The sequence below is a fragment of the Propithecus coquereli genome, unplaced genomic scaffold (genome assembly GCF_000956105.1).
Source record: "Propithecus coquereli isolate 6110/MARCELLA unplaced genomic scaffold, Pcoq_1.0 Scaffold67, whole genome shotgun sequence".
Taxonomy (NCBI): Eukaryota; Metazoa; Chordata; class Mammalia; order Primates; family Indriidae; genus Propithecus; species Propithecus coquereli.
In genome coordinates, this window is record NW_012152729.1 from 4,374,594 (window position 1) to 4,395,708 (window position 21,115).

A 21,115-nucleotide genomic window follows, 5' to 3' on the forward strand; every position below is an offset into this window, starting at 1 on the left:
GCTCACACGTGAACATGCACACGGACACAGTCACACACACTCACATACACACACTCACATACACACACTCTCAGCACTGGTGATACAGGAGGTGCAGAGACTTGGGGACGTACCTGTTCTGATTGACTATGCACCCCTTGGACTGGGGAGTCCTCACCTCTGGTCCCCCAGGGTAGGCCGGGCACACAGCAGACATTCCTCGAATGTTTGCTGCATACCTGGCAACTGAATGAATGTGGCCACAGGCACGGTGTGTATGGGGCAGGCTTCTATTCTATCTCTTCACAGAAAGCTGGGAGGCGGGCAGAAGTTGCATACCAGAGAGCTGAAATCCACGGGGGCTGTAGGGAGGTGAGGGAAGACTTGGTTTTTCTGGGTTTTTGGACTGGAACTGCATTACTTCCAAAAGTGGAACTTGCTGTGCCATATGTGTGGAGCCTGGGTTCACTGTGGCTCTCACCACCTTCTGCCATCTGTTCAAGGGATTTTTCTCAGGCCTGAGTCCACTCCCCTAAGAATATACATTCCCCGAGGTGAGAAGTGCTATGATTCCTTGCTGTGCCCCAGCCCCCAGCCCAGGCCCGGGCAGAGGACGAATTCAGGGACTGATGCTTGACTCAAACAGGGCAGAACTGATGCGACCCAGGGAGCTGAGCTGGAGCTCCGAGTCTGCCCTTCTTAACTCTGTGACCATGCAAGGTTGCTGCCTTCCCTGAGCCCCCGGTGTCTCCTCTGGGAAGTGGCTTTCAGCTGTGTCCTTCCTTGCCCAGCTCACTGGTTGGTAGGGAGAGGCCTGGAAGGCCTCCAGCACCCTGTGGCCCTCGGTGCCCTTTCCTCAAGGCCCCTGGACAAGGGGAGAGAGCCAGGTGCGCTCCCAGGTGTTCCATCTGCTCACTGCAGCCCCACCTGTACCTGATCTGGTGGTCACAGGCCTGGCCACAGACAAGGACAATAGGCATTATGGGTGCTCAGAGGGTATGAGTGGGAAGCTCGAGGACACAGGTCCTTGGAGGTGGGGATATTTGAGCTGTTTTCCGAGTGGATGATGGGGAGGAGCATCCCAGGCAAAAGGGAAGCTGGGAGAAAGGCAGAGGCCGGAGGGAGGCCATGCCCAGGGAAGGTGGCTGGTGCAGAGGAAGCCGGGAGACACAGGCCACAGAATAGGCGGGAGATAAGGAGGTGAGGTCACCTTAGGCCAGATCTCCTGGGCCTTGGAGGCTGCACCACAAAGTCTGGATTCTCCTGAAGGCAGTGGCAATCACTGAAGCCTCTTAAGCAGGGGACCAATATGATCTGATCTATGATTTAAAGGGTCACTTGTGCTGTTGGGTGGAGAACTGCAGGGGACAAGGGTGGAGGTAGGGAGACCAAAAAAGATGGTAGCTCAGGCTTGGGTATGAGCTGTGACAATGAAGAGATGTGGCCAGACACAGGACAAAGTGGCTGGCTGACCGTGAAGGGTATGGGAATCATCCATTAAAAGTGGGAATTTTCTGGAAGTGGAATTACAGAATTCCAGACCAAGAAAGAGCTCTTCAGACAGTTCCCTGGTGAGCACCCAAGATCAGAGCCCTGAGCAGTGGCACAAGGAGAGTTCTATGCCTCTGCCACCCCAGGACCAGCATGCTGCCCAGCCCTTAGTGCTCAGTGGATGTGTGTTGAATGAATTAATAAAAGACAGAGTACTAGTAGTGGGGGACATGGTGGGGACAGGGAATAAATTCAAAAGGTGTTAAGGAGGATGAATCAAGAGGGCTTGGTGGCTGCCTGAAGGTGGGGGTAGAGAGAGGGGTGCCAAAGTTTCATGCATTTACTCGTTCATTTACTTGTTCATTCAACAAATATTTCTTGAACTCCCACTATGAGCCAGGGACTATGGTGACAAGGATTTCTGTAGTTCCTGCCCCCACATTGCTTAGAGACCCACATGCAGGCAGGCTCAGGCACGTGAGCACACACGGGCATGCATGCAGCCTGGCCGTGGTAAGCAGCATGAAGGGAGTTGGCAGGAGGCTGGAACAGAGAGTATCAAGGGGAGGCTCTCTGCAGAGAAAGTGCTCAGCGGACGCCTTGTGTTGGAGGTGACTTTAGGAGTGGGCAGGGCCCCATTGGTGCCAGTTTTAAGAGCTCCAGAGAGGCCCAACCTCAGGCTCAGGCAGGTGCCTGGGTAGAGAGTGGTGCTTTGCAAGGATAAGGACAAAGGAAGAAGAGTACATTGTGGTACGATCATGAGGACCATGATGGGTGGGTCATCTGGAGAGAGCACCCAGGGGCTCTGGAACAGGAGAGGGCTCTGGGCACAGAGCTTGCGGGGGGCAGCAGTGAGTGGATGGATGCCTTGAGGCTGGATGGCATTTTAGAGTGGGGGGGTTGGAGAGAAGAACCTAGCCCTGGCAGTAATGCCTGAGTTTCAGGACTACAGAGAAAAGGGCCCTGCAAAGGGAGGTAAAGAAGAGGGGCTGGAGAGCGGGAGAACTGGGAGAAACCGAGGTGAGTCTCCAGTAAGAGCCCAGGAGAAAGAGGTTGTCAGTGCCCCTAACTCCCCCACATCAGGTTGTCAAGACCAGCCCTCAGGACTTGGAGGGGACAGATATTCAGGGACCTCTTACAGTTCCTTAAACCAATCTGGGTCTGTCTGACCTACTTCTCAAGATGAGGGGCTGCGGGAGTGCAGGGCCTGGAGAGGCCCGAAGGGAGGGCTCAGAGCATCCGGGGTTGGAGGGGCCCAGTGGTGCCTTACTGATGGGGGAGGTGGGAGAGTGGAGCTGGCCTTTTGACCCCAGTGAGTGGTCAGTTCTCTGCTCCTCCTCAACCCCCTCCTGAGGAGGGCCAGCATTCCAGCTCTGGCATTGGAAAGGACTCTGTTGGCCAACATGTGCCCCATGCCCTGCTATGTAGACCCTGCCAGGGTCCCCACCTATGCCCCAGAGCAAGGCCCGACACTCCCTGAAACCAGTGCATGGCCCAGGTATGAGCCTACACTTACAGCCAGACAGTGGCAGAAAGGGCAGCCTGCCCCTACAGCAGGGAAACTGAGGCTGGCTGAAAAGGCAGGGCTGAGAGACAGCATCTGAACCCAGAGGGTGTCAGATGGCCAGGCTTTTGTCCTCCTTATGGCCTTCCCCGGGAAACAGGCCTGGATCCCTTCCTCCAACCAACCTAAGCAAGCAGTGGCAGCCCCAGGACCTGTTTCAGGTGGTCACAGACAGGGAACCCGCAGAGTCTCTAGAGCCTGAAGGATCTGGGGAGGAGGCAAGCAGGCGGGGCTTCCTGGAGCTCCAGGTTTTAGGGTCTGCGTGCAGTTCCCTGAAAGCCCCTTCATTCCCATGGACCCTGAGTGCCTAACACCCCCCACCACCTCATGTCCCCCAAAGTCTCCCCTCCTGCAAGCTGGTGGACACCGCGGGCCACCGGACTGCCCCGTTATCCGAGAGGGCGGAGCGAGCAGCGGGTGCCTCCAGGGGTGCGGGAGCCGCGGGAGCGCAGGAGGTGGGGCCCAGCGGGCCAGGGGAGGGGCGGGGCGCCGGGGCGCCGGGGCGGAGGGAGGGGCCGGCGCCGGCGGCGGCGACAGCGGCAGCTGCGGCGCGACCAGGCCGGCAGCGTCGAGCACACCGAGAGCTCGAGGTCCGCGCAGCCCTGCGTAGCCATGTGAGTGTCCGCGCCGTTTCCGGGGGCCGCGGGCCGGGTGCGGGGCGGGCGCGGCTGTTCCGGTGCCTCCCCCGCCGGCGCCGCTCCGTGGGTCCCGGATCTAAGGTCCCGGTTGCGGCCCTGTCCCGCCTCACCCCATCCCCGAGACCCCGGCCGCACCGTGTCTTTCCTCCCCTCCTCCCGGGCGCAGAGAACGCAGCTTCGCGCCACAAAAGCAGCCGCCTCTGGGCCTGCAGCTCCCGGCGCTGCCTCCTTCCCTCCCACGGCAAGGCCCTAGCGCCCGTGCCCCAGGGCTCTGGGTGGGCCAGGCCGGAGGGCGGGCTCAAGGCGCCAGCCTGGGCCCTGGCACAAACGCTCTCTTTGGGAGCTCCCCGCTGCCCTCGCTGCAGGAGAGGCTGGAAATAGGGAGGGGGCGACAGGGGCGCAGGCCAGCCTCCGAGCTGAGCTAATCTTCCTGGCCCCACAGGCTGGCCTAAGCCGCTTTGGAGCCGGGCTCGAGGTGACCGAGCCTGGCCTGGGGCCGTGCTCTCCGCCTAAACCTAGCACAGGCCAGAGAGGATTGTCCTGGCGCGGTCGGAGAGCAGACCCTGTCCCTGGAAATGTTGGTTGATGTGGGGTCTCCGCAAGCAGCCAGGCCTGGGCACCCTGCAGAACTGGTTTAGGGAAGGGGCTATTCTCCAGGGCTAGAAGTCGGACTAAGTCCAGCCTCAGCACCCTATGCCCTCTCCCGGGTGAAGCCCGAGTCCGGCCTCTCGTACTGACCCTTCCCAGCCAGTTCTAATGTGTGTCCAGGCTGGCAGGCGGAGCACCTACTGTGTGCAGGCTAATGTAACAATAACGGTGACCTGCCGCCATCTGTGGGGCGGCGCCCTGGGTCTGCCGCATTCGGCCGAGGCTCAGCCTTCTGAGGAGGGTTATGACCATCTGGCAGATGCAGAGACAGGCCCAGAGAGGTTAGTAATACTCTCAAGGTCACACAGCTGGTTTGGAAGATGGGAGAATTAGATCTGAATCTTTGCCCTGCAACATCCACCTCCGTAATATTGGAGAGCGGAGGGGGATGCGAATTGGGGATTGAAGTACAAAATACTCCAGCGGGACAAGGACTGGCATAGCTCCTTCTTGCACCTCCCTCCCCATCATCGGTCCCGTGGGCAGTGGTCGGAGAGAGGAGCAGGGTGAGCCGTCCCAGGGGCCTGGGTGGGGGTGAGCGGGGAGACGTAGGGCACCCGGCTGGGTCCTGCCCAGGTGGAAAAGCAGGCGGGGAGGGCCCGGTGAGTCACCGCAGCCCCTCTCCGCCGCCCGCCGCTCTAGCCAGGCTGGGCCCTAGGGAGGCCGCCCAGCTCCCAGAGCGCGGCTGGCTGGGGAATGTGACCAGCTGACCAGGGAGGGGGCCGGCAGGAAGTGAGGCCACCGGGCTGCCTCCGCCCGGTTCCGGGGTGGGGGGTCCCTGGCTGAGCCGCCCCCTCTCCTTCCCTACACGCTTGGGCAGCTGCGGGATGACGTCAGCAGCCGCGTTTGGGGCAGTTGCTATGGAGACAGGGGTAGGCTCAGGAGGGACCCCCTTCTCCCTTGCAGCCACCCTTGCCCGGGTTATTTTTAGCGTCTGTTTACCTAGGTGGGGGGCGGCCACGGAGCGGGGCGGGGCTAGACCGGGGGATACCCAGAGCAGCGGCCGGCCTGGCATACCACTGAGCTGGGCAGCGCAGGTGGCGGTGGCGGGATCTTCCATCCCACACGGGTGCGCCAGTCTTGGCATGCAGGAGGTACAGCCTAGCCACGGGCTCTGGGGCCATGCAGACAGGTCGTTCATGGCTGCTGTAAGCTGGCTGTGCTGCATGCCCCTTAACCTTTGGAACCTGGGACCTGGGTTCTTTTCTACTTCCAGAACAGACTGCAGGGCCAACATGAGCCCAGAGAGTTCCCTGGCTCTTAGCAGCCTCCCCCACCAGTTGAGGCAGCCCCTTTCCCTTAGTTCAAGGGGTTCGGCTCCTTCCCCCTCCCCAGCAGGGGAGATCCTGCCCCCCATCCCTTGAAGTGGTCACCCAGAAGGAATTCTGATGGTCGTTTGTACCTACAGTTAGACATCCTGGTCCTGTGGGACTAGGGGGTTGGTGGTAGCAGAGCCCCAGACAGTGAAAGAAAATTGATGGAGCAGTCCAGCCTACTCTGAGTCCAAAATCCCTGGGGACCGCACCCTGCCCCATCCCGGGGGAACAGAGCCCCACATCCTGATGGTATATGATATAATTAGCAAGTGGGACGGGAGAGGGAGAATTGTGCCTGGGGAGTTAGCATGGACACAAACTTGAAATCTCCCCCTCCAACAGCTCAGGACCTGCTGTTCCTGTGTCCATGCAGCCCAGCTCACGCCACTCTGCTCCCTCCCTCCTTCCTCTCCCAGGTGCTCAGGCTCCAGTGGAGGACCCAGAGGGTACAGCAGTGCGCCAAACAGACAGGCCCCAGCCCCCACAGGGTTCAGTCTGGTGGGAAGGCAGACCCTAAGGGAGAACTGACTACTGAATTATGTGGCCTCGTGGATCAGAGGGAGGAAGCTACCGAGAGGCCAAAAAGGGGGAACCAACCCAAGGCCAGCTTCCTGGAGGAAGAAGTGATAGGGTAAGACTTGCAGGAGAAGAGGGTGTTGGTCAGTGGAGAGTAGTGGGGAGAAGGTAGGAGCAATGGGGGTTGCTGCTCCGATGCTGAAGAACCTTGCAGGTACTGAGAGAGGGTTGCAGTTGCTGGAACAGAGAGACCATGGGCGGTGCAGGGGACAGCAAGGGAGGAGTGGTTGAAGGAATGTGAGGGAAGGGACAGACCCTGAAGGGCCTTGTAGGTCATGCTGGAGAGTTAGAGAGTTAGAGAGCCTGGGCTTTCTCCTTGGGGCAGGGTGTGGCTGTGGATGTCTCCAGTGAGTCTGAATAAAGGGATGTTAAAGATTTAGAGCTGTGGGGTCACAAAACCTGCATTGAATCCTGGCCCTGCCACTTACCAGCTGTGTAATCTTGGGCAGATTAATAACTGTTAATTGGCTGGGCACTGTGGCTCACACCTGTAGTCCCAGCACTTTGGGAGGCTGAGGCGGGAGGATTGCTTGAGTCCAGGAGTTTGAAACCAGCCTGGGCAACATGGCGAGACCCCGTCTCTTATAAAAAAAATTTTTTTTAATTAGCCAGGCGTGGTGGCATATGCCTGTCATCTTAGCCACTCAGGAGGCTGAGGCAGGAGGATCACTTGAGCCCAGGAATTTGAGGTTACAGTGAGCTGTGATGGCACCACGGCATTCCAGCCTGGGTGACAGAGCAAGACCTTATCTCTAACAACAAAAAATTGTTAATAATAACAGCAGTTAATATTTGTTGTGTGCTGACAGTGAGGCAATATGCCTACCCCTACTTTTCTCCCCTACATACAAAATTCTCCCTTCCCCAAACACTCCCAAGAAGGGGAGGTAACTCCTTTCATCCTCCCAGCAGTCCTGTGAGGTAGTTGTCATTGTTCTTATTATTATTGTCCTCATTTTACAGATGGGTATCTGAAGCTCCAAAAGTTTAAGAAGTGTCTTGCCCAAAGTCACACAGCTAGTTAGCCTTAGGTTTCTCATCTGTGAAGTGGGTTAATAGGACTTACCCTATAGGGTTGTTGCCAGAACTAAATGAGATATCATTTGTTAAGCTTAGTGCCAGAAAGCACACGGAAAGCACTCAATAAAGGATGGTTTTTGGTATTGTCAGGTCACTGGAGTTTTGAGATCACTATTGTTACTGAATAATGAATGGATCATTGCAGGTTAGAGTGGAGCCAGGAGCCCATTAAGAGGCTGTTGTAGGGTTCTAGAAGAGAGTTGGTGATGGCTTGGACCTGAAAATTCTAGCTATGGGGGTGGAGGGGAAGGGGAAGATTCCAGAGATATTTAAGAGCTAGACTTGGCAGGAGTAGGTGACTGAGTGGATGTGGGGGGTAACTAACTGAGGCATCTGGGACGACTCCCAGTTTCTTGTCTGGGTATGTAGGTAGTGGGGCTGTCACAGAGACGTAAAGACTAGGGAGAGTCAGTTTGGAGGAGGAAAGTGGTGAATTCAGTTTGGGAACCTCAAACTCAGCACATCCCCTGGTAGCCCACTGTGCCCCACTGTACACTGTCACTTAGCTTCTGGGAGGCGTCCAGCAGACAGTTGGACACACCAGGCCTGGTGCTCAGAAGAGTGGTTTGGGCGGCGAGAGATAAGGAAGCTGGCAACATTTAGATGGCGTTGAGCTGTGGGAGATGTACACAGCCCAAGGGCAGGCCAGATAAGGCCCCTCGAGGATGGGGAGAGAAACAGCCTCTGTGGGAACATAAGATACGCAGCCAGAGAGGTGAGTAGAAAACCAGGAGCATGTTGCCTCTTGAAAGTCAAGGGAAGGAAGGGCTTAAAGAAGAGGAAGAGAGCCGTAAAGTCAAAAGCTTTACTGAGATCGAGAAAGATAAGGATAAACACTGGACAGTGGATTCAGCAACAGGGAGGTCTCTAGTGGCCTTGTCCAGACCAGTCATGGGAGCGGTGAGTACAGAGCTGGGCCAGGGTGGGAGGAGTAGGTGGCTCTGGTGAGGAAATGGAGGCAGACATCTCTTCAAGAACCTTGGCTCTGAGAGGAGAGGAGAGAGATGGGGTGAGGAGTGGGGTAGCTGGAGAGAGACACAGGGTCCGCAGGGGGGTCATTTGTTTTTGTAGTTATTTATAGTCAACTTTATAGTGAAATATACATACAGAAAGTGTATGTCCTAAGTGTACAGCTTGATACATTTTCACAAGGGAACACACACATATAGGACCAGGAAATTTAACCCAGAGCAGGGAATAGATCACTGCCAGTACCCTGGAAGACCCCTGATACCCCCTTCCAGTCACAACACCCCAAGGGTGAGTACTAGTCTGACTTCTATCACCATAGGTTAGTTTTGCTTTTGAGGTTTATTATCAAGGGAATCATACCTATGTCCTCTTTTGTGCCTTGCTTTTTTCACTCAACATTATGTCTGTTAGATTCCTCCATATTGTTGCGTGTAGTTGTATATTTTTCATTCTTTTTGCTATATAGTAATTCCATTATTCATTGATGGGCATTCTGTACCCACCACTCATTTTCATTTTTTATGTGGGAGTGACTTGAGCTTGTTGGAGACCTGAGAAAGTCTGAAACACCTGGAAAGGAGAGAGATGACTAGGGTCACACACCAGGATTTACCGGGTGGCAAGTAAGTGCCTGGCTGAGGTTGAGAATTTCTCTGTGGTTCCAGCCAGGCTGCTGTGCCAAGACCTCTGGCAGCTTCTGCCAGCCTGCGTGCAGGTGCAGAGGAGACAGGGAGTTGGGTGGCCCAGGGCTGGTTTCTGCCAGGAAGGAGAGAGGTGCAGAGTGCTGAGGATACCAGCAGCAGGCGAGTGACGGAATGGGGGCTGTGGATCCAGGCTAGGGAGGAGGGTGTGCAGGGAAGGCAGGGAAGACAAGGGAGGAAGGAGCTAGAAGAAAAAAGGAAAGCAGAGGCGGACTGTGAGATCCGTGCAGGGTGGTGGTTGTAAAATTCCAGGCTGTATCTCTAGTGACTGGCACTTGCTTGGGACAGGGTTGTCACTCAATGAATAGTTAAATATATGAGCGGAGAGCTCAAGGGACCAGAGGTCTCAGGTAAAAGGCAGCTGAGCTGAGGGTGATGGAGAGAGCCTGAGGGTTGTGGTCAACGTGGTTGTGATTTAGGAAAGGGGTGTTCCAGGGGCAGGTAAGGCTGCGGCGTTCCCATGGGGGGCAGCAGAAGGGAGCAGAGAGGCCAGGGTTGGGCAGGCAGTGCCTGGAAACGCATAGGTCGCCAGTGTAGATGCACGGCACCCAGCCTTCAAGGAGGTAAAGGAAAATAGCATTTCTCAAACTGGGCTCCTTGGACCTCTTACATCTGAATCTGTAGGGGTGGGGGTCCGTGAGTTTGTTGGAAATGCAGACCTCTAGGCCCACTCCAGCCTCTTGGAGAGAAAGTAAGCATAATGTGACAGAATTGAGCCTCAAGGAGCAGGAGTGTTTATGGGATGGGGGAGCATCTAACCCCTCCGAAGTCAAAGGATGGGTTGCCCAGGGGCCCTGAGCATGGATGGTGGCCTCCATCCAGGTTAGAGGTGGGCACGGGATATTCAAGTTAGAGACCCTGGGGGTGGGAAAGCGCTGGCACCATGGGAATTCAGGGCCTGAGGGGCCCACGTGAGCAGGGGGCCAGAAGGATGGGGCCTCAGTCCTAGATGCAGCTTCTGCTAGAGAGGAGGCCCTGGCTGGGCAGTGGGACCTGATCCTTTTCCCTAGGGCCTGGAAGGAGGGGGAGTGCCCAGACTGAGCACCCCAGTCTTTGGGAGTAGGGGCGGGAGTGGTGACTGGGGCTGTGGGACTCTCTGCACCCAGTTTCTTCTCTGCGTCCTTCTTGGAGCAGCAACACACAGCCCCACACCTTCAACCCCTCTCTCTTCTCAGCCTCCCAGACTGATCATCAGTGCCCTGCTCTCTGCCGTCCACTGGCACTGTCCCCCCACACAGCACCCTCCGCCCGCCATTCCACTCTTCAGCTGCCCACTCTCCACCTTTAGCACTTAGAACCCCAACTCTCAGCCCTCTTTGTGTTCAGCCTTCTCTCAGCTCCCCTCAGTGGCCACTCTTCGAGCCAGCCCCTACTGTCACCGTCCCTGGCACAGCCTCTCTGCTCAGCCCCCTCATTCTGGCCCTCCACATGCATCGCCACGCCCAAGTCCCTTTACACACACTCTGACCCCAACCGAGAAGACCCCCGTCAGTCCCCTCCCCGAGGGGAACCCCCAGTCACTCCTCCCCGAGGCCAGGCAGCCAAGGCCTGGTGGCCCCCTAGTCCGGCGGTCCCGCCCCATCCAGGCGGGCTGAGTCAGGCGGCAGGAACTGGGGTGGGGGGACGGGGAGGGGGCGGGGTTGGCGCTAGGAGGAGCCGAAGGTGGAGCCAGAGCCGCTGGGAGCGAGCACCGAGCCCAGCTGGGCCGGCACCAAGTGGCCCTGGGCCGGTGGGACGCAGGGGGCGAGCGCGGGGTGGGGGCCGTCCCGGACCTACCATGAGCGCCAAGAAGAGAGGTAGGACCTGGCCTGGGGCTGCAAAGGCCCCGAGGTGCGCCCCAGAAGGTGCAGGCCGGATTCTGGGGGCCAGGGGTGCGCGTTTCTCCGAAGCGGGGTGGGGGTCTGCCAAGGATCTCTTCCTGACAAGGGCTGGAGCGAAGGCGTTGGTCTGTGACTCAGTTTCCAGGTCGGAGCTGTAGGAAAGAGGAGGGGGCGGGGCACTTCTCGGCATTGCGCCCCACTCTGGGAATCCCCCGGCTGCCGGGCGCCGAGAGGCCTCTGTCGTCCCAGCACCCGGGAGCTGAGGGGCTGGGGAAGCAGTTGACACCGGACGGGCGGGTGGCGGGCCTGTCGGGCAACTCTGCAGGGCTTAGAGTGTGCACCCCGCCCCGCCCCGCCCCGTGACCTCCTGCGGCCTCCCAGGGTGCGGGCACCCCAGCTCCTGATCCACTTGGGGGGGCATCGGGGCTGGGCTGGGGAGGCCGCCCCGCCCCCGGGTAAACAGGCGCTTCCGCACATTCTTCGGGCGCCCCGCCCCTTTCCTGCCCCTTCCCAGCCGGAGGAGGGTCCCCGCGCGACCCCCCCTTCCTGCCCAGCGGCAGGCGGAGCCCGCACCTCGGCAGGAAGTGGGGGCCGAGCCGAGGCCACGCTGAGTCCGAGTCCGAGGCTGAGTCTGAGTCGCAGGCTGCGGCCCTGTCATTAGCGCCGCGGCTGGCGAGGGAGGCCGCAGCCCACTGGGGCCGCTGTACCTGGTGACCAGGAGAGACCTGCTCCAGCCCTGGAACCCGGCCGCGGGGGGTGGGCTTCAGGGACCCGACTGGTGCTGGACACCACCACCCCCTACCACCCCCAGGGAGCCCCGCGCGGACTCATTCCATGATGTCCTTGTCGGTGCGGCCGCAGCGCCGCCTGCTCAGCGCCCGGGTCAGTAGGAGCCAGTCCTTCGCAGGCGTCCTCGGCAGCCACGAGCGGGGGCCCAGGTACGCAGCAGCGCAGCAGGGTTAAGGGGGTCAAGAGAGCCGATCGGGGTTGGGACTGGGTGTGTAGTGAGGGCTTGGGGGACTCCTACTGGCCGCTTTCTGAGGGCAGCCTCTTCTTCAGGAGTTTACCGGTCTTCAGCCCGCCAGGGCCCCCACGGAAGCCCCCAGCGCTCTCCCGAGTGTCCAAGATGTTTTCCGTGGCTCACCCAGCCTCCAAGGTGCCGCAGCCCGAGCGGCTGGACCTGGTGTATGCTGCACTTAAGCAGGGCCTGACGTAAGCCACTCCCTCCCAGCCCCTTGTCCCTGGGTCTCTCCCCAAACCCCCATCTCCTTTCTCTTAGTGGAACCTTCTGCTGCCCCATACCCTCTCTTGTATCCTGTGCACAGGCTTGAGGCTGGAGAGATTAATTCTTGTTGTCACGCCTTTCCTCAGGGCCTACTTGGAAGTGCACCAACAGGAGCAGGAGAAACTCCAGGTGCAGATAAGGGAGTCCAAAAGGAATTCCCGCCTGGTGAGTAAAGGGTGGTAGGGATGCCCTGGGCTCATGCCCTATGCCTTTGTGGTGTGGGGGGCTGGGCAGGGCCAGCCTTGGGTGATGTCAGGGCCATTTTATGGGGAGATTTGGTTCAGGTAGAAAAGGGGATATCAGGAAAGGCTTATTTGCTGTGCACACTTTCTGCTTGGGATCCAGTGCCCGCTCACCGGATCTTCCAGTGGGGTAGGTCTGACACCACAGACATGGACAACAGGAGATTATGTTGTAATGGTACTGAGGAGAGAGCCATGGCGCTTCCTGGGAAGAGGTTAGGGCTTCCCAGAGGTGGACGGAAGGATGAATGGGAGCTCCCTCCCTAGGGGGTGCTGGAAAAGGAATACCAGGGGAGAGGTGGGGGGAGGGGTCTTGGAAGGGTCTAAGGGACCAGATCTGTGTTACCAGCATGCACCATGCAGGCATGCAGGAAGAGGTTTGTCTTTGCTATGCCTGGAGTGGCTGTGGACTGGTATGAGGAAGGCTGTGGAGGAGAGGAGCTACGATGGGCCTGGGTGGGTGAGTGCCTCGGCAGGGGTCCTCCACTTACCTCCTAAGTGCCCTTTCCATCCCCCCTGCAGGGCTTCCTGTATGACTTGGACAAGGTAAGTGTGTGTAGTATGGTATTGGAAGGGGTTAGCTCATGGGGAAGGTAAAGGGCCCTGGGCATCAGGCCCTTCCTGACCCACCTCTCCCTCAGCAAGTCAAGTCCATTGACCGTTTCCTGCGACGACTGGAGTTCCATGCCAGCAAGGTATGTGCCCGCATGCATGCAGAGTGGGGCAGGGGATTGGATATCATAGGGAGATTGAGGGGGGTGCTAGGCCCAGGGTGAGCAACCCCAGTCGTGAGTCTCAGTCCCCTCACTGCTGTCCGACTCACCTTCCCAGATCGACGAGCTGTATGAGGCATACTGTGTCCAGCGGCGTCTCCGAGATGGTGCCTACAACATGGTCCGAGCCTATAGCACTGGGTCCCCAGGGAGCCGAGAGGCCCGGGACAGCTTGGCCGAGGCCACCCGGGGGCATCGCGAGTACACAGAGGTGAGGGATGGATGCTTATGAAGCAGAAGCATGAGATGTGGCAGGGCTGGTGGGAGGGACCGGTTCTTGACCACCCCCCTCCCCTGTCCCTGCCCCCCCAGAGCATGTGTCTGCTGGAAAGTGAGCTGGAGGCACAACTGGGCGAGTTTCATCTTCGAATGAAAGGTACTGAGTCATGTGGCCAGGTGAGGGGGCAGAGGGAGTGTGCTTAGGCACCCCCCCAACATAGCTCATCTACTTCTTCCCCAACTCCCAGGACTGGCCGGCTTCGCCAGGCTGTGTGTGGGCGATCAGTATGAGGTATGAAGATGTGCGGGGGAAGGGCTGGGATGGCAGGGTCACACGAACGAGGGCTGCCTCATCCCAACTGTTCCCCCAGATCTGTATGAAATATGGGCGCCAGCGCTGGAAACTACGGGGCCGCATTGAGGGTAGTGGGAAGCAGGTGTGGGACAGTGAAGAAACCGTCTTTCTTCCTCTGCTCACGGAATTCCTGTCCATCAAGGTGATGTCTCTGCCCAGGACCACAAAATACCATGGCCCTGTGAACCCCTTGTGACCCTCATGACCTGCAGACCCTTATTCCCCCTATGGCTCCATGGCCCCATGACCTTCATGATCTCTGTGGACTTGAGAACAATCTTTATGACTCCTATGACTTTGTGGCCTCCTGACTCTGTGAATATTTGACCCCCTGAGCCCCATGAGGCTGTGACCCCCATGACCTCAATGACCCTTAGACATCTGTGATCCCCATGCTCGCAGACTGCTTCAAGCCTCCATGGCCCGTGACCATCTCATAAACTCTGTGCAGATTCAGCCCTCTGATGGCCCACGATCTCATGGCCCCTGCATGCTTGTGCCCCTTTCCCGTGTACCCTTGGCTACAGGTGACAGAACTGAAGGGCCTGACCAACCATGTGGTTGTGGGCAGTGTCTCCTGCGAGACCAAGGACCTGTTCGCTGCCCTGCCCCAGGTTGTGGCCGTGGACATCAATGACCTAGGCACCATCAAGCTTAGCCTGGAAGTCACATGGAGGTTGGTGGGACAGAGGGGTTTGGGGACAGGGCCAGAAGGGATGTGGCATCTACCAACAGCGTCTTCTCTCCTCAGCCCCTTCGACAAGGATGACCAGCCTTCGGCTGCTTCTACTGTCAACAAGGCCTCCACAGTCACCAAGCGCTTCTCCACCTACAGCCAGAGCCCACCAGACACACCCTCGCTTCGAGAGCAGGCCTTCTATGTGAGTCACAGCCTGGGCCTCACCACCCGCCAGGGGCTCCCTTGGCATGGTCCTGAAATGCCCTTTCCTTTCACGCAGAACATGCTGCGGCGGCAGGAGGAGCTGGAGAATGGCACAGCATGGTCCCTGTCTTCCGAATCTTCGGACGACTCATCTAGCCCACAGCTCTCAGGCACTGCCCGCCACTCGTCAGCCCCCAGGCCTCTGGTGCAGCAGCCTGAGCCCCTGCCCATCCAAGTTGCCTTCCGTAGGCCTGAGATGCCCAGCTCTAGGCCCTTGGATGAGGAAGGCGCCATGGCCCCAACCCTGGCAAATGGGCATGCGCCCTACAGCCGGACTCTGAGCCACATCAGTGAGGCCAGTGTGGACGCTGCCTTGGCTGAGGCTTCAGTGGAGGCTGTAGGCACAGAAAGCCTAGTGCGGGGACCAGATCCCACCCTTGGGCAGCACCCCAGTCCTGTTCCTCCTGCCCTAGACCCTGGCCATTCTGCCACAAGCCCTACCCTTGGTACAACAGGCCCTGCCTCCAAATCTACAGACCCTGCCCAATCTACACTCACAGACTCAGTTCAGAAGGCCACAGACTCTGGCCCTTCGGAACTGCCAGGCCCCACCCACACCACTACAAACTCCACCTATAGTGCCATAAGCCCTACCCATAGTGCGCCAGGTCTCACTCACACTACTACTGGCCCCATCCACAAGCCCATGATCTCTACCCTCACTACTACAGTCCCTATCCCTACTGTCACAAGCCCAGTCCAGACCACCGCAAGCCCCACCCATACCACTGCAACCCCGACTCACACTACTGTAAGCCCCACCCACACCACCACAAGCCCCACCTATACCACTGCAAGCCCCACCCATACTACCACAAGCCCCACCTATATCACTGCAAGCCCCACCCATACTACTGTAAGCCCCCCCAACACCACTGCAAGTCCCGCTCACACTACTGTAATCCCTGCCCATACCACTGCAGGCGCTACCCACACTACCACAAGCCCTACCCACAAAGTCAGGATGTCAGCTCAGACCAGTGCAAGTCCTACCCCTGATGCTACAGGCCTAGTCCAGACCACCGCAAGCCCCACCCACCCTGTTGCAAGCCCCATCCTTACAACTGCAAGCCCTTCCACTTCTCTAGACCTTGCTACCCTCCCCAGCCCCTCTGTACACTCAGACCCCACCCTCCCAGGCACCAAACTCCTGCCCTGTAGCCCCCCAGCCTCTACTCCCTGCATTCAGCCAGATCCCAGAGCCCCCAGCACCTCCTACCCAAGTCCTACCCGTTCCAGTTGGAAACACCTCACAAGCCCTGCCCCAGACCTTCCAGAGCCCATCGTTCAGAGGCTAACTCCGCCTCCCTCCCCTGTAGCCCCTGCACCCCAGCATTCAGACCTCACCCTGGCTATGGCTGCCCAGGCCCCAGTCCCAGGGGCAGTTGGAGGGGCTGGGGACAGGAGGCTGGAGGAGGCACTGGGGGCCCTGACGGCCGCTCTGGATGACTATCGTGGCCAGTTCCCTGAACTGCAGGGCCTGGAGCAAGAGGTGACCCGGCTGGAGAGTCTGCTCATGGTGAGGAGGGCTGGGCCAGGCTGGGGCAGCGCAGGGAGGGCAGCCAGGAAGTGGCAGCAGTTCTGACCCCCCTCAACCCCAGCAGAGACAAGGCCTGACTCGCAGCCGGGCCTCCAGTCTTAGCATCGCTGTGGAGCATGCCTTGGAGAGCTTCAGCTTCCTCAATGAAGATGAAGATGAAGATAATGATGGTCCTGGAGACAGGTGAGGGGGTGAGGTGAGGTGGGGGTGGGGCTAAGTGTGGGGGAAGAGAGGCGGGGAAAGAGGTGAGGCAGTGCCAGGTGAAGGAGGAACAGGTGAGTTGGGAGAAAGGCAAGAAGGGGGAAGAGGTGAGGTGGGGCCAGGTAGCTCACATGAGGATGAACTTGCTGGCAGGTGTGCCTGTGCTCCGCCCTCATGTGTCCTTGATGCCCATGTCTCCAACCCCATCTGTGTCCCCAGTGTTTCTGACCACCCTTCTCCTCATCTCTGCAATGTCTGCCTCCCCTGCCGGTCCCCATCAGCTTGTGAGCCTCCAGCCCCTCCTCTTCCCTTTGGCCTCACCTTGAACCCACCCTATGAAGGAGCTCTTTCAGTGTCTCCCCATGCACCCTGGGTCCCCCTGCACCAGTCCCCTCTGTTTCGACCCCAGCTCTCCCGGAGGCCCCAGCCGCTCAACTATCAGTCCCCGAGTAACCTCTGCCATTTCCCAGTTGAGAGTCCTGCGCCGTCCCCGCTCCCTCTGCTGCTGCCCAGGTCACGGACCAATGCCCTGAGCCCTTTGCAGTCCACCTTTCCTAGACCATCCTGCCTGCAACCCTACTCCCGCCCATTCCAGCCCCAGCTGCCCCGGTGGTCCTAGCTGGAGCTGGCACAGGGCAGACTGACCCCGGACATCCCCGCTACCACCTGCTGGTCCCAGCCCCTTCCTCCTCCTGGAAGTCCTCTGTGAATTTACCCATTGTCTATTGTCTGTGCATCGTCTGTTCTTCCATTCTGGGAGGGGAAGCTTAATAAAAATAAATGCTGCTGACCTAGTAGTGATGCGTGCTCCTGGGGCGGTTGGCTCCATTTTTCTCCCAGGCCCCCAAGCAGCCCAGAGGCTGGGGCAGAGGACAGCCTAGACTCACCCAGTGCCCGCCCGCTCAGCACGGGGTGTCCAGCTCTGGACGTTGCCCTGGTCCAGCACCTGTACCACTGCAGTCGCCTCCTGCTGGTGAGGCTGGTGTATTCCTCCATCCTTCCGTCGTAACCCCTTACCCCAGGGAGCCCTGCTCTTCAATCCTGGCCCTCTGTACCTCCTCTGAGTTCCACACCCTGGTGCCCCAGGGCCCTGGCATCTGGCTCTTGCTGAATGGAATACCTGCCACACTCTGGCTCTTGCCCCTAGTCTCCCCCAGTGCATGCTGGGACTTGTAGTCTCTGGGCTCCATCCTACCCAAATGTTACCCTGAGATCTGAGCTGCTTGGACACCCCTGTTCTCCAGAAACTAGGCACATTTGGGCCCCTGCGCTGCCAGGAGGCATGGGCCCTGGAGCGGCTGCTTCGGGAAGCCCGAGTGCTTGAGGCAGTGTGCGAGCTCAGCAGGCTATGGGAGATCCCTGTCACCTCTGCCCAGGAAGGTAAAGGCCCTGTGGGCTCTGGCTCTGGTATCTGTCTTGAAGCTCCTACCTCACCCCACCCCAGTCTACATGCCTGTCTACCCACCTGACTGCTCTGTTGGTAACAATTTTCTGCACCCCTCACAGTGGTGCAGTTCTCGGCCTCTCGGCCCGGCTTCCTGACCTTCTGGGACCAGTGCACAGAGGGACTCAGCCCCTTCCTCTGCCCCGTGGAGCGGGTACTTCTCACCTTCTGCAACCAGTACGGTGCCCGTCTATCCCTGCGCCAGCCAGGCTTAGCCGAGGCTGGTGAGTGGGCTGCCTACCTGCCCCTCCTTCCATTCCTGTCTTGGATCCCTAGTGACAGGGACCTCAGGGAAAGCCAGGTCAGCCCACACAGACATAGCAGCTGAGCACTGAGGGGAAACAGCAAAGCCTCATGCTTTGGAGCAAAAGACCCAGAGGGTAGGGTTTGGACAGGGGGCCCCGGGCCTGAGCCTGGGATAGAAAGATTTTATTCCCTCTAAACACCTGGGTCCATCTCAACTCTGAGGCCTGCTGTACTGCCTCCTGCAGTGTGTGTGAAGCTCCTGGAGGATGCCCTGGGGCAGAAGCTTCCCAGGAGGCCTCAGCCAGGCCCTGGAGAGCACCTCACCATCTTCCAGTTCTGGAGTTACGTCGAAACCTTGGACAGCCCCTCCATGGAGGCCTATGTGACCGAGACTGCTGAGGAGGGTGAGGCAGTGGCCCTTACCATAAAGTAGCCTGACCCCTCTGGGTGGGTCTGAGGACACAAGGATGAGACCTCCCCACACGAGGAGGCTCCTTGCCCTGCCACCTTGTCCCACCCCAACCTCCGCCTTCTTTCAGTGCTACTGGTGCGAAATCTGAACTCGGATGACCAGGCTGTCGTGCTGAAGGCCCTGAGGTTGGCACCCGAGGGGCGGCTGCGAAGGGATGGCCTTCGGGCCCTCAGCTCCCTGCTCGTCCATGGCAACAACAAGGTCATGGCTGCTGTCAGCACCCAGCTCCGAAGCCTGTCACTGGGCCCTGCCTTCCGGGAGAGGGTGAGTCAAGCAAGGGTCTCCAGAGGGCAAGGGCTGGGGTCCCAGACTCCCAGTGTCTGGCTAAATCTGCCCTCCCACCCTCACCCAGGCCCTCCTGTGCTTCCTGGACCAGCTTGAGGATGAGGATGTGCAGACTCGAGTGGCTGGCTGCCTGGCCCTGGGCTGCATCAAGGTGACCCCTGCCAACCCACCCACCCTTTCCCTCCCCTCCCAGTACCCCTATCCCTGAGCCCCTCCTGTCTGCTCCCCTGGGCCCCCCTAATGCCCCCTCTTCTGACAGGCTCCAGAGGGCATTGAGCCCCTGGTGTACCTGTGCCAAACGGACACAGAAGCGGTGAGGGAGGCTGCCCGGCAGAGCCTACAACAGTGTGGTGAGCTGGGGGATGGGAGAGAGGGGTCAAGTGGGGTTCTGGGACATCTTGGCAGATGGAAGGAGGAGAGATGGGGCCAGGGTCGAGCCTGATCCCATCCTCACACATGACAGGTGAAGAGGGACAGTCTGCCCATCGACGTCTGGAGGAGTCACTGGATGCCCTACCCCGCATCTTTGGGCCCGGCAGCATGGCCAGCACAGCATTCTAAGCCGTCCGCCCACCGGCTCCCAGCGCCCCTTCCCCCCACTTTCAGGGCTCACCAGGCGCTGGCAGGGAGGGTGAGGGCTGGCTCCAGACACCCCTCCCCCCCAGATTCCTATCAATGAAAATCTAATATATTCTTCTGTTGCCCCTGGGGTCGGCAGTCAGTGCCTGCAGTCAAGTGCCTCCCAGCCTGGCTCAGCACATCCCTTGTCACAGATCAGTGTCTGGGGCCCAGCCACCCTGCCTCCACCCCACCACATCTTTTGGTTTTGTATTTTATTTACAGAGTTTTACAGAATATAAAAAAAACAAATTGCCTTTCCTACGTGGCCTGGTGCATTCCTGACCCGCTGTTCTAACACCCTCTGGCTGAGGCCCTTCCTGACGCTAATGTGTCCACACTCCAGCTGTGACAGTGGCTGGTGCACTTGCCCTGGAAATCCGGGTAGAAGAAAGGCCAGAGGCTGGAACTTGGAACTGGGCTAGGAGGAGAGAGCAGGGGAGGAAGATGGCAGGCGTTGCTGAGCAGGCTCAGCTTGCAGCCTGGGCCTGCCCTGGGCCTGGGAACTGTGGAGTTGGCCCAGAGAAGGCCCAAAGGGCGCCAGTCCTGGGAATGGCTGTGGCCAGGGGCAAACAGGCAGGAAAAGGTGGTGTGGTGTGGCTGGAGCTTCTGGCCAGCAGGAGGCAGCAGAGCCACGTTAGCCGATGCCAGGCTCTGCGTCTTCCCCTCCAGCCGAGGCCCAGGCAGCTTCCTCCAGAGGGGGCTGAAGAAGCTCCTTGAGTCTGGGTGGCAAGGGAGAGGAGCGCCTTGCAGAGGGGAAGAGCTGGGGCCTGGGAGGCAGGAGACCCGGATGGCTGCCCTGTGACCCAAGACAGTAAGTCCCTTCCCTCCCCAGCCGCCTCCCTCTCTGTAATAACAAACCCGAATGATCCCTGTGGCCCCCCACACCCGGCAGCCCCGCACTGCTTCAGGAAGCAGGACTCCCGGGAGAGGGCTCACCTCGCCCCGGAGCTGCCTGGCATGCCAACGAGTTAACCCCAGAGGGTTGAGTCCTGTGTGAGGAACTTGAGGGTGGGGCGGGACTTCAGGATGGCAGCCTGTTCTGAAGAGGGCCCGAGAGAGGCCCACACCCACAGCTACAGAAACAGGCCCTCCACCCTTCCCCTCTGCCTCCAGAACTTCCATTAGCCAAGCGCAAGGGAGACCGTGCACAGGCAGGGCCCCCTACTCCTGGAGGCCACGCTGGTGTCCCAGTGCCTGTGGTAGTAGCACGACAGCACGACAGCATGTGCTCAAAGGCGTCCTATTGGGGAGTGTGTGTGCCTGCACTCAGGAGAGGGCAATGAGGTGCCAACAGTCCTGGGGGGGGAGGGGTGACCCAGATCCCGGGGGAGCCCTGCCCCCCAGTGTTTTAGAGCTGTGTATGAAAGGTTTGGCTGGGGCCTTAACCACCTGCTGGGGAAGCCAAACTGAGCAGAAAAAACGGCAACAGGAAGGCGCACAGGAAACACCTGTGTGTGGATGCAGGTGGCTCATTCCAAACGGGTGGGGGCTGGGGCAGGCAGACAACCCTCAGCGTACTGGCGTAGCTCTGTGCTCCCTCTGTGACTGTAAAGGGTGGCATGGGCAGGATGGTGCAACCCAGCTTTTTGGGTGGTCAGCTGGGGCAGCATGAGGCACCAAGGCAAAGAAGCTGGCACCCGAAGCTGGCACCCGAAGCTGGCGGAGGCTGATGGCTCATGCCTGTAATCCCAGCACTTTGGGGGA

At 59.1% G+C, this 21,115-nt stretch overlaps 1 protein-coding gene across 3 annotated transcripts; it reads left to right on the forward strand.

Moving 5' to 3' along the window:
* Nucleotides 1-3,548: 3,548 nt before the first annotated feature.
* FAM65A (family with sequence similarity 65, member A) lies at nt 3,549-19,672 on the forward strand. 3 transcript variants are annotated; one of them, XM_012660607.1, is made up of 22 exons: nt 3,549-3,648; nt 11,597-11,723; nt 11,845-11,997; nt 12,157-12,235; nt 12,835-12,858; nt 12,954-13,007; nt 13,144-13,296; nt 13,398-13,461; nt 13,553-13,596; nt 13,676-13,801; nt 14,187-14,335; nt 14,411-14,540; nt 14,619-16,121; nt 16,204-16,325; nt 17,184-17,316; nt 17,588-17,723; nt 17,850-18,011; nt 18,279-18,437; nt 18,573-18,769; nt 18,858-18,941; nt 19,050-19,140; nt 19,254-19,672. In XM_012660607.1, the coding sequence occupies exons 2-22, from the start codon at nt 11,620-11,622 to the stop codon at nt 19,349-19,351; spliced, it is 3,765 nt and encodes a 1,254-aa protein (XP_012516061.1). In that variant the 5' UTR covers nt 3,549-3,648; nt 11,597-11,619; the 3' UTR covers nt 19,352-19,672. The 3 variants fall into 3 exon arrangements, 2 of the variants coding, with proteins under 2 accessions (XP_012516061.1, XP_012516062.1); XR_001138143.1 differs by lacking the exon at nt 19,254-19,672 and having other exon boundaries at nt 17,850-17,964; nt 19,050-19,141; XM_012660608.1 differs by lacking the exon at nt 3,549-3,648 and having other exon boundaries at nt 11,589-11,723.
* Nucleotides 19,673-21,115: the final 1,443 nt, after the last annotated feature.

Coding starts and splice junctions, on each gene's coding strand:
- FAM65A (XM_012660607.1), top strand. CDS start 11,620: ATGATGTCCTTGTCGGTGCGGCCGCAGCGCCGCCTGCTCAGCGCCCGG. Junction 13,802..14,186: donor CGGAATTCCTGTCCATCAAG/GTGATGTCTCTG, acceptor CCTTGGCTACAG/GTGACAGAACTGAAGGGCCT. Junction 16,122..16,203: donor GGCTGGAGAGTCTGCTCATG/GTGAGGAGGGCT, acceptor CCTCAACCCCAG/CAGAGACAAGGCCTGACTCG.